Here is a 12786-nt window from a genome sequence, read left to right on the forward strand (position 1 = left end):
ATATCTATCCAGTGGATCATGATGTCTCCTACAAAGCTATAATGGCAGATTCCATAAATCCACTTTTTAAAAAAATGTCAAAAGGACATATGTAAATGAGAGCCCACAACAGCTCCAGAGAAGTTGCTACAGACAGACGATCAGGAAAAAAGTCTATGATTACATATTTACACAATAGTCCATAAAGGAGTTCCAAAGCTATGGACTATCTAGTAAATAAGCTATTAAAAAGTCCACAATTTGTTTACACAGCAAATAAGAGCTGCTTCAGAGGTGGAATTTTTTTTATACACAGTTCATTATATCAATTTTCACACAATTACATGACATTTCTTTAAAACTACTGTTAAAAAATTAACAAAAGGAAATTAAAATAAGAGCTAGATTAAAGTTTCATTAAGGATCCAACAAGTAAGTCACCAAGAGTCAGACTCAGGTTTAGATATAACCACTATATGCAGCTCTTAGAAAAATAATGCTACAACACTCCAGGAGGAGGTGTCAGGATCTTCCGTTCCTTCAAGGCTCAATTTAGAAGAGCATCCTTACTTGTTCAGCACTTAAGCTCATGCTTTGGTGCTTAACTCAAGCAGGGTCTCTGAATTGTCAGACCTCTAATGCTTTTTTAATTTAGTTCTTAGTTCAGTATATTCAGCTGTATTTGTTTTGAAAAGCTCTTTGTTAAATGCCACTTATATTTACACTTGGATTTTTACACCTGAGTGATTATCAAGCAGTCATCTTGTTTCTAGTCAAACATTCCATAAAGCCATACAATCCTTGTGCTAGTGTTTTACTGCACCTGTACCACTTATATATAGAAAATATGTATCAGCAACTGCCCTCAGACATTTTCAGTACAGTTTCTACCTTGTCCTTCCCCTTCCACACAATATGAACTGATTTTTTTTTTTAAAGCCTAGTTTAGAATTGCTCACAAAGCTAAAAAACAAAAACCACAAACAGATTGGAGCCCAGTAAAGACAAGGTGACATGAGAAAGATGGGACGTTGAACGATTAGTTGGATTTGTAGAAGAAATATAGGAGCCTACCTCATGAGCGCCCAGGGGCATCCCACAAGGAGCTACTTCATTCAGTTACAGCAGGAGACTCAAGATACTCTACAGATCTACAGAGGACGAGTCTCACACAAGAGCACTTTGTGGAACTCTCAACAAGTATGTATGAGTAAAAAGGGGAATGTGAAGGTACACAGCTATACCAGCCAGGCCTGTTTAGTAAGAATCACATTTAATGAGTTTCTTTCTTTCAATTTCAGATGCTCAAATACAGCTGGTAGAAATTCAAAAACAGCCGTAAAGAAATGTGACAGACTGATACAAATAGTACTGCAGCATAAAAAATGATAAAAAAACACCTGAAAAAAAGTCACGTAACACCCTCCCCCCACAAAAAAATTTACACTTTGAACCTAAGCCAGTTTTTGAAGTTTCCCTTCTCCAGAGCTAGGAGGAGGAAGAAGAGGAGGAAGAAAGTGCAGATGACCTTCAAGCCACAAAGGTCTTGTGCCAATGTTTACTCGCCATGCCTGTGGTGGTATGTACGGAGAGATCACCAAGTGCCGATGCTGCCACCACCAAAGAGATTCCTACAGAAATCCCAACTTGAGGCTAATACTGAACACAACGAGCTGCATCAACAATAAAAACAAAAAAATAAAAATAAAATCAAACTAAAAAGTGGGAGAACCCCAAACAGCACAGATCCACATTTGTGAAAGGGCAAGAAGGGAGGTCTATACAGTAAATAGTCAAATGGTTTATGTTACAGATGACTGGCAGTTTTAAAGAGTCTCTTCCCAGCTCCATTGCTGCTCCAACCCAGAAGGGGAACGGAAAAGGAAGGAAGAAGAGAAGTTGGGACATCGTCATGGAGCATGCGGGATCAGAAGCAGCAGAGTGGGTATGCTCAAATAAGCCCCCGCCTTTTCTTGTAGTCTTCCAGGTTCAGTGATCGCCGAGGGGCACCATCTTTTGCTGGTGGAGCTTTGGAGGTGATGGCCAGCGTCTTAGATTCTGTGAGGAAATAACAGAAAGTCAGTGCTAGAATACATGAAAGTGGAAGTTCTTTTGCTTGGTGGTAATGATAGGAGAGAAGAGATTTCAACCTTCCTGCCACAAAATAAACCAAGCTTCTTTGTGACAATTTCACCTTGGAAATATGGTTAGCTTCTCTGCTAAACATTAGTTAAAGTAATAGTACATTGAACTAAAGGCATTTCCAATTATATGACAAGCATGTTCAATTTTGACTTTGCACTTCTTAAACCTGCTCTCTGCCACCAATGCTTCCATCTCCAGAAGAAACTACTCTGAAGTTACTAATGCTGCTGTCTCACATGCTGCATTGCAGTGTTTGACAATGAAGGACATTTGTTACATGAGCATAGCAGAGACACAGGACAGACCTTACAAGGGGGTAAAACCAGTCAAGTTTTCTATGCAACATTTCTTTACTTCCATAATAAAAAGCTTTGTCCAAGCTGGGTTTTTTCATGTTGACTAGTACAACCTCCCTCCCTCTGACCTCCCTGACGCCCATCTCATTCTCCTTCAATTCATCCAACACATTAATGTCAAAATGCAACTTCACAAAGAATCTATCTGCTCTGAACACTTACAGTCACACACAGATCCCTATACTGGTTCTCCCTCAGCAGTAAAAGCCACATTTTGCAAAATCCCAACTTGTCACCCAATCTTACATTAGATTTAAGCTCCCTGCGGTGGCATATACTGCACTATCTACCTTTTGGCTCTGCTTTGGATTTACCTCCCTTGCTCACTTCATTCCTCCCAAGCCCTTCACTCCCACTACCCCCTTGTGTGTCCTTCAACTCTTGTCTTTCTGACTTCTTCCACTCTGACCCTTATGCCTACAAGGCCCTTCTTGGCCTGTTCTGCCATGACTTGACGTTCTCTTTCATTTCCCTCCTGAAACTACAACATAGGAACTTCCATATTGGATCAGCCCCATGGTCCTCTTCTGAGACCCTTGCTAGCTCTAGTCCTCCCAGCAACTTGATGCAAGTTAATCTTCATTATTCAAACTATGTTACACCCCCACCCACTCCCTACATTTATAAAGTTGTCTGTTTAGACTGCAAGCTCTTTGGGACAGGGGTCTTGTCTTCCTATGAGTCCCAAGCCGATTGCTGGCAGTGCATAAACAAACGCCACCATCAAAAAGACTACGTAGAGAGGTAGCCACAAGTTCACTGCCACAATTAACATCTTATCTCCTTACCTCATTAGGCTACTGTCTTGGTGCCCCAAGAGTTTTACTAGTAACATGAATCTCAAAGCAAAGTCACAGATGTTCCTGTGGTACAGCACCTTCTCTTAAAGGTATTTGCCAGAACTACAGTACAAAGCCCGCAAGTCCCATTCCCAAGTCTGCTGCTGATCCAGACAGCAGTTGACTCCCAACTAAAACTGGCAGCCCTGGTCCACATACTTCTGTAATCTAGCAAAAACTGGAAAATCACCTCCCTACACATACATAAGAGACACCCACCTGAGCTGGGAACCTGGAGATCAATCTTCACATCAAAGTCATGCACTTTGAACAGGTCCTCTGAGAGGTCACTAGCTGATTTTGAGTTCACGTCTTTGTCCTTCCCCTGACCCTGAAATTTAAACAAAGTTTCAGCAGTAGCAGCAGCACAAATCTGACAAAGTAGAGTCACAGAAAGAGATGAGAACGTTTTATTAGCCACCAACATGTTCAATCTGGACCCTCTGTTGTAACAGAGGCTACACATTTATCCTAATTATGAGCTTAATTGTAAAAAGTGAGTGAAAATTCACAAAATGTCACAATAACCTATAACAAACAAACAGATAAAAAAGAGGTCCAAAACGGAGACAGAGACTGAATTAGTCCAACCAAAAAGGCCTGCTGATATAACTCAAGGCCAATGTTAAGATCACGCCTGGTAAACAAGAGAAGTATGGAACTGGAAATCAATTAACCAAAATGGGTATGTAGAAAATTAGGCCTAATGGGTGAACAAAATAATGAGGGGATGGGGTATTGCCCCACCACTCCCTTTTGGGGGTCTTTAAAAGACTTTGGGGGAAAAAACAATTGAAGAACAAATATGGACGCTGGCTAAAAGACTGGAGAACAGGAAAGAGCAAGCTTCACCATCAGGGCTGCCATTTTCACCATCTCTCAGACCTTGAGATCTACCATGAAACCATTAGGCCTTCATTATCCTAATCCTGAAAATATGTCCCCAGACTGGGGGTGGGGGGCAGCAGCAAAAGGGACCCAAATGACATTGCCATCTCCACCTGACTCCTGACCACCACCTAGGGTACAAGATTGTCTTCCCTGTCCCCTTGTGTGTCCTTTCCCTCCCCCACTTCATTTTCTTCTCTTTTCTATCCCTCTCCTTTTTCCTTCTGTCTAATAAAAGCCTGGCTTAGCCGGCTAAGACTGTGTATTTCGCAACACTGCTGTAACCAAAAGGTAAATAAAAGCAGCTCAACTAACTTCTTTTCTTTCCTCCAAAAGGACAGTTATTACCACCTTTAATGCCATGTAACACCCTGCCAGTTAGAGGGGGTGGAAAGGTTTCTTTTTGAAAATGCTCTCCAGCAAAAAGGTACAAGGAAGGTTGTTAACATGAAAACCTTAATAGTTTACATTTCAAATGCTCTCTTTTTTCCCCTCTGTTCTGTATTTTTAATAAAAGGTTAAAAGACATTTAATGGTGTTTGCGCCATGGTACTAAGCAGGCTGAGGTCTCTGTACCCCAAACCTTGTGTAACACTGTTTAATACTGGACAGTAATAGCGTCATATTAAAACCTTCAATTCTTTGGGCCCATACGTTCCATCTCAATTAATACAACACTTCTCTATACCCATGACTCCAAGGCACTATGATAATACAAATAAATAATAATAGTACCTTAAAATTAAACTGCAGGATTCTAAATAAAAAGGTGGAGGAACACAGCAGAGGAGGGATGCAATACTTGCCTTGCCTATGTCCTTTGGTGCATCCGGTAAAGCACCAGATCCATATTTTGCATTTAGTTGGGCGAGGATGGCAGCTTGGACAGCAGGATCCCTGGACTATGAGCAAGAGAGACAGTGAGCAACTGCATATCCTTAGTGATACCCATGCGAGATCTGTCCTGACATTAAAGCTCAAAATGCTCAGATTCAGAGAGCTTAAGGCCCGAATGGACCATTAGATCATTTAGTCAGACTTCCTATATATCACACAGTTACCCCTGTATTGAGCCCAATAACTTGAGTTTGGTGAAAGCACAGCTTCCAGGAAAGCATCCAGGCTTGATTTGAAGACATCAGGAAAGGGAGAATCCACCACTTCCCTCGGTGGTTGTTCCAACTGTTATGACCCTTACTGCTAAAAAAAATTGTGCCTAATTTCAGATTTGAATTTTTCTGGCTTCGGCTTCCAGCTATTGGATCTTGTTATGCCTTTCTCCTCTACGTTAAAGAGCCCTTTAGCATGGGGTATTTTCTCCCCATAGAAGGTACTTGTACACTGTAATCAAGTCACCTCAATCTTTTTTGATACGTTTAAGTCTCTTACTGTATCTTCTCCAGTCCTCCAGTAACGTTCGTGACTCTTCTCTGCACCCTCACCAACTTTTCAACATCCTTTTTATACTGTGGACTCCCGAACTGTATGCAATATTTCATTGTGCTATACAGAGGTAAAACACCCCTCCCTGCACCTACTCCCATTTATACAAGGATCACATAGCCCAGTTTTGCCACAGCATTGCACCACGAAGTCATGTTGAGCTGCTTGTTCACTATGACCCCTAAATCCATTTCAGGGTCACTGCTTTCCAGTCCACAGTCCCCCTCTTCCCCCCAGGATGTTTTAGGAAACTATGCACTCAACTAAATATTTTAAGCATTAAAACATATATTACGTTACACAGGGAGACTCTGCAGCTATACCAGCACAGAGCAGGTTGTTGACCCAAAGCTGTCCTATAAGAATTTACTAGTGAGTTCCAAAGCACCATCATCTCCCCGCTCCTCCATGCCCATGTCCGGATCACTAATCCGATACACTTCGCTAAGAATAATGGGTTATAACACCTCTTCCTTGTGGTGGGTGTATTGATCCTGGTCTGAGTATGTATCACCGTTGTATCTGGACAACTGTTCCCAATAGTCCTTCCTGACTGCGACACAACAGGATATTTATTCTTTTCCTTTCTATTCCACACACGGACAGTCTGCACTGCTCCCAACCATCCTCCACTTGCCTTGGACTGACTTCAGTGTTATACTTACATTGGAAACTATCGTGGGCTTGCACTGCCGCCTAGTAAAAGGGTCCATTTGCTGGTTTTTCATATTGTGACTTTCAGCCTACAGAAGAAGCAATGAACAGTCTTACATACCTCACTACGTTCACCTGTCTTGCCTTTGTCAACTCCAACACAGACACCATAGCCATCTGCAGCATCAAGGTTAGAAAGACAACAAGCACCACCAATAACCTCTACTAGATCATATCCACAAATTTTACACTCCAATCACTCTACTCCAGGGGTCGGCAACCTATGGCATGCGTGCCAAACACGGCACGTGAGCCAATTTTTAATGGCACACTGCTGCCTGCCCGACCCGGGCAGACAGCAACGTGCCACTAAAAATCCTGCCCAGCCCGCTCTTTTCTGCCCTCCCTCCATCGCTCTCTCCTAGCAGGGCAGGCAAGCTTCCCCCTCCCCCTGCCTCTTCCCCCAACGTGCTGGGTTCCTGCCCCTCCTCCTCTCCCTCCCTGCGGCTGATCGGCTGACAGCCCTTGCCACGGAGTGGGAGAGGTAAAAGCAGAGCCGCAGCATGCTCTCTGCTCCGGGGACCTTGGGGAAAGGGGTGGGAATCAGGGCATATCCCCTCCAGCTCCCTGCCGTGAGCCACTCAGGGCAGGGGGCTGGGAGCATCCCCACAACCCCAGCCCTCTGCTCTGACCCCTGAACCCTCCCCACAACCCCAGCCCTGACTCCAGCACCCCCCAACACATACCCAGCCCCCACCATGCCCTGACTCTTGCACCCCCCACATTCCCACTCCCACCCTGAGCACCAAACGGGAGCTCTTACACACCCCGCCCCCCACATTCCCACCTGCACCCCTTGCACCAAATGGGAGCTGCCCAGGTAAGCGCTCTACACCCAAACTCCTGCTCCAACCCTGAGCCCCCTCCCTCATTCTAGCTCCTGGCCAGACCCTGCACCCCAACCCCCAGCCTGTTCTCAGCACACTCCCACCCTCATGTCAGTGCAGAGAGAGGAAGAGAATGGCTAGAACCAGGGAGAAGGTAGGTACCTACTCTATGTGGACAGGGCCGGGACTCCAGACCAGCAGCGGGCTGAGCAGGGCCGGCAGCCGGATCCCTGGCTGGCAGGAGCTGGCGGACGGAACCCCAGACCAGCAGCGGGCTGAGCTGCTCAGCCCACTGCCAGTCTGGGGTCCCGGCCATCGGCCCTGCTCAGCCCACTGCCAGTCTGGGGTCCCGGCCATCGGCCCTGCTCAGCCCACTGCCGGTCTGGGGTTCTGGCTGCCTGCCCCTTGCCAGCTGGAGTCCCAGCCGCAGGCCCCACTCAGCCCGCTGCCAGCCTAGGTGAACGGAACTCCAGGCCGGCAGCGGGCTGAGCTGGCCGGGGTGTAAGATCAGCATTTTAATTTAATTTTAAATGAAGCTTCTTAAACATTTTGAAAACCTTGTTTACATACGACAATAGTTTAGTTATATAATAGAGACTTAGAGACCTTCTAAAAAACGTTAAAATGTATTATTGGCATGCGAAACCTTAAATTAAAAGTGAATAAATAAAGACTGGGCACACCACTTCTAAAAGGTTGCCGACCCCTGCTCTACTCCCTGAAAGAAAGTGGAGATGCTACTTGCATATTTCTCATGGATGTTGTGAGGCTTCATTAGTGTTTGTTAAAATACTTTGAAGTCCCTTGAATGAAAAGCACTACAGGGCAGAGCAGCATTTCCCTCCATTACTATACCTTCGTAAGTCTGATTTCTGACTCATGCAACACCCAATATTCTACTATTACAACCACCATGGAAACCTGCTAAGAATGTGGCTGGTCATGGGAGGGGCATGTAATTTCTTTATAATGCCACTTTCTGAGTTTTGTTTTTAAAGAACATCTTGTAGAATAAAATAATATGTGGTAAACCTCACCATATAATTAGCTACCTGCCACTCCCCTGAAAATTCCTTTTTTTCTTGTAGCCCAAGTATTGCTTCAACATTCCTTACCACTAGAGCCTTCTCGGACTCCACAATGTTCCATTCTCTATTCCTCTGGTTGATGTAACTGCAAAAAAGAAGGGGGGCAGAGGGGAGGGGAGAGGAGACAGAGTACAACAACAGTGTTATTTAATGCATGCTACCAAAAAGCAGGAAATCATAGAAACCCAGGACTGGAAGGGACCTTAATAAGACATCTAGTAGAGTCCTCTTCACTGAGGCAGGGTTAAGTATTATCTAGAACAGTCGTTCTCAACCAGGGGCCCGAGGCCCCCTGGGGTGCCGCGAGCAGGTTTCAGGGGGTCCACCAAGCATGGCTGTCATCAGACTTGCTACGGCACAGGACAGAAACCCAAAGCCCTGCCACATGGGACTGCAGCCAGGGCCCCCGAATCCCACCACCAGGGGCTGAATCTGAAGCCTGAGCACTTAGCTTTGTGGTGCCCCAGGCAATTGCCCTGCTTGCTACCCCCTAACGGTGGCCCTGGCTCTTAGACGTAGAAAACAGCTGTTGCGGCACAGGTGGGCCATGGAGTTTTTATAGCATGTTGGGGGGGCCTCAGAAAGAAAAAGGTTGAGAACCCCTGATCTAGACGACCATCCCTGACAGGTACTTGTCTAACCTGTTCTTAAAAACCTACAAAGGAGATTCCACAGCCTCCCTAGATAATTTGTTCAAGTGCTTAACTACCCTTGCAGTTAAGAAGTTTTCCCTAATGTCTAACCTAAAGCTCACTTGCTGCAATTTAAGCCCATTGCTTCTTGTCCTGTAGATATGGAGAACAATCCCCTCCTCTTTATAACAACCTTTTATGTGCTTGAAGACTTTTGTCCCCCCCCCCCCCATCTTCTCTTCTCCAGATTAAACAAATCTAGTGTTTCCAATCTTTGCTCACAGGTCATGTTTACTAGACATTTCATCATTTTGTTGCTCTCCTCTGTATTTCTACAATTTGTCCACATCTTTCCCAAAGTGTGGTGCCCAGAACTGGACAAAGTACTCCAGTTGAGGCCTTACCAGGGCTAAGTAACCTTTTATGTCCCTGGCTAGTTTAATCGCACTTTGTGCCTTGGCCTTTCTAATTTTTTCCTATATGCTTTTAATAGTCATTTTATTTAAGTGACTGCTCTCACTGGCAATCACTTTCTGGCACACAACCCTTTATTTGAGATGGTTGGGAAGAAAGGTTTCATTTTTGAAAACAGGAAATGGATTCTGGTGCATATGATCAGAGGGAGAGAAACAGCAAGTGAATAAGTAGCATAATTAGCAATCAAGGTATTCAGGTCATAAGTATATGTACAGGAAAGACATGCCAGAACTTGCAAGTAGCACTAAATGTTTTTTGTAATTGGTTTCTCTCTTCTGTTGCCTTTTTATTGATGTGCTTTAAAGGACAATGTCAACTTCAGGTACCTACCTGATTGCAGAAATGTTTTTTGTCCGCTGGCGATCCAGGGCCTCTGCTCTTTCTTCCAGTTCATTAAGCTGATCTTGAATCTGTTTTGCCTTGTCCTGGTCCCCCAAGTCTTCTGCCATAGCCTTCAACCAACCAGTAATTTGTTAGGCATAATTCTCCTCCACAAGGCCAGTCAGATATTAGGGATAGATCTAGAGTCATCTAGCCTGTTTTACTTCAGTGCCGTTCTTACTTCTACCACTAAAATAAGAGGATCTCATTTTTTGTTCCTATACAGAAGGCTGCTATAGTTTGATTAAAACTCATCTTTCCCCTGCCCAGTACAGGAAAAGACTGATTATTATTGCAATTGTGAATTTTAGTTTAGTTAATGCAATGGAAGTTTAATCAGACTGCTCATTTAATGAGATATACAATACCACCGTTGTCATCCTTTCAGAAAGTCAAAACTCAAAAGCTTCTCTCTCACCAACAGAAGTGGGTCCTATAAAAGATATTACCTCACCCACCTTGTCTCTCTAAAACTGAAAATACACCACCACACAACCCACAACTCTGCATAAGTGAATTTCAGTAAATAATGGTTTATCGAAAAAGTTAAATCAGTCCAAAGCGTGCAAGAGCAAACTTAACAGGATGCTAAATCCCTTGTTTTCTTGGGTTTGTATTTTCTAGTATCAAACTTAACGAGAAAACTAAGTGTAGATTTTTCCTTGGTGTGAGAAGCTACGGCAATTTTTATTCTTCAAAGGTATTTTAAACTGTTCGACTTTTAGGCCTGTGCTATGCACATGACCAAGTAAGCCACTCAAGGCTCTGAATATTCAAGTCTCTTCACATGAGACAGCTGCATGGAAAGAAACCATAATGGCCAGTAAATGGTTCAGCCATCCATTCCTTTCAATAGGAATTTGAACAGCGGGCTGTAAAAAAACCAGTATAGGCAAGCGATTTTCAAATTCTCCAGAGTATACAGTAGCAACAACGAGGAAAGAAAGTGAGCTTCTACAGCCACCAACTAGGAGCGTCTCACCCTGAGGACAAGAAAGGACAGCTGAGACAGCTGCTGGCCGTTGTGCCTCATCAGCAGGTGGCAAGTGCCCTCCGGTGGTGAAGGAATTTAATGATTCTGACTGGCCTCCAGATGTTCTGGAACCCAGCAGTTCTCTGCGTTCTATTTGCTGTTGAATTTAAGTCAAGTTGCTGCAAAGTACGTGGTGCTTTGGTTATAACTAGCATCCAAATAAGCTTTGATTCTTCAATCAAAAGAGCTTTGCACTAAGTAGGGGAGTATCATCTCTTACCTTCTCCTTTAGTAGCTGAGTTTTCTTCATGGCATAGTTGGGAGGGGCTTTTCGGAACCTCTCTTTCTCTTTTACAATCTTTCAAAAGAATCAGAACAGAGAAGTTATAACAATATATACATTTTATAATGCCTGGAGGAGCTACAAGTGACAGGCCAACCAGTACCATTAAACGTAAGACAATATTTACTTCTACAGAATTTTTTTTTCAGCTGTATCGGACCTCTGCATTCATTACTCTACCAAAACACAAACTAACAAGTTACAATCTTTTACTGTATAGATGGCCTATAATAGACTAATGACACCAAATTACACTTAGTAAATACTGAGCTAGTAAAGAGCTGAAGAAATTTATAATAGCCAACTTTAACGTGATGCTAATAACTACTTAGGACTCCGTACTATTTTACTCTGCTCAGAGAAGATGTAACTAAGTGAAGGAACTCTTTGCAAGGCTGCAGCATAAGCCTGAGATGGGGCACAGAACACAGAGAGGATATAATAAAGTAGGAGCGGGCATTAAAAATCAGGCCTACTTAGACCCCAAACTATTCTTTCCATCTCTTTCATTTATTCCACTTAATTTTATTACTTGCACCTTTCCCACTCACCCTCACCACAGTGAAACCAAGCACGTCTGATTTCACAAGCTCCAGAGCTCTGCTCTTGTGAGTTTCTGCTCCTTTTGAGCACTGCCCTAGTGTCACTCTAGGAGACCTTACTTACAGGGCCCCATCTCAAAGTACAGTCATTTTGTTTACCTCCTCAATGTCTTGGTCATTAAATTTGTAGTTGAGGGCTTCTTTGATGGACACTTCCTTCTTGTTTATCTCATCTAGTGTAGGCAACTGCATCCCAGCAGAGAACATCTAGATACAAAAACAGAAGGTGTCAAGATCATTCTCCACTCATCAGAATATCCCTGGCAGAGAGCTGCTGCGAAGAGGAAAAATTCGGGCAAACTCACCGCTTCCTTCCACTTCATGAACTCACTTTCAGTAAATTCCTGATTTGAGACAAACTCCAGACGAAACACACGCTGGTCACTGCCATGCCTGCAACAAGAAGAAAAAAAAGTTACTGGAAAACTTATGCCAACCAATACAGCAACGTGCCCATCTGCTGGATACAGGGCAATGACTTGGGTCTACAAAGAAAGACAAACTTGGGTTTACAAAGAAAGACAAAAGGTTCAATGTACTCTAGCCAGTTAAGTGACAATTTAGGCTGCTCTAATTGTGTTCACTAGGTGTCTACCTCCATCCCAAAATTCCTGCACACACACTCCAGTGGGTCAGTCCTGTTCCAGTCTGCATGTGAAAAACTGTATGGGGGGGAAAAAAAAAAAAAAAAAAAAGCATACTATCCTACAGCCTGGGGATAATCAAGGAGGGCTGGGCTATTTAAACACACAAACAAGAAGTTGAGGGAAGGAGACGCCAGATAGGCTGCAGTGGGTGGTGGTTTCTCTCAGAGACCAGGAGAAAAGCCTAACCTGATTCTCAGATTTGGGTTTGTGGACTTGTTTGGGAGCTCTGAAGCAGGGCCCTCATGAACTGTTTGTTGTCATGATTCCTGTCCTGTAACCATATTAAGAGGGGAGATGGCATTTGGTCAATGTGTGTTGTTTCTCCCTGCCCTGAGCTGTTTAAGTGACTCTACCTTAGGAAATTAATGAGACAGACTGACAACATCCTTTAACGTTGTGAACAAGCCTAATGGAATTAAGATAAAAACTTAATTCAATAAAGTTAAACCTCA

General features: G+C 43.7%; 1 protein-coding gene across 1 annotated transcript in view; it reads right to left on the reverse strand.

Moving 5' to 3' along the window:
• Window positions 1–477: 477 nt before the first annotated feature.
• RTF1 (RTF1 homolog, Paf1/RNA polymerase II complex component) overlaps window positions 478–12786 on the reverse strand; it is a 51438-nt gene continuing 39129 nt past the window's right edge. Inside the window, exons 10-18 of the mRNA XM_074955676.1 lie at window positions 11993–12080; window positions 11787–11894; window positions 11023–11100; window positions 9719–9840; window positions 8307–8364; window positions 6316–6393; window positions 5014–5109; window positions 3539–3650; window positions 478–2037 (exon numbers count right to left, since the gene is read on the reverse strand). Of these exons, the coding sequence (XP_074811777.1) occupies window positions 1931–2037; window positions 3539–3650; window positions 5014–5109; window positions 6316–6393; window positions 8307–8364; window positions 9719–9840; window positions 11023–11100; window positions 11787–11894; window positions 11993–12080 (847 nt within the window). The 3' untranslated portion in view covers window positions 478–1930. The remainder of the gene's footprint in view (window positions 2038–3538; window positions 3651–5013; window positions 5110–6315; window positions 6394–8306; window positions 8365–9718; window positions 9841–11022; window positions 11101–11786; window positions 11895–11992; window positions 12081–12786) is intronic.

This window comes from Natator depressus, chromosome 6 (assembly GCF_965152275.1).
Source record: "Natator depressus isolate rNatDep1 chromosome 6, rNatDep2.hap1, whole genome shotgun sequence".
NCBI lineage: Eukaryota > Metazoa > Chordata > Testudines > Cheloniidae > Natator > Natator depressus.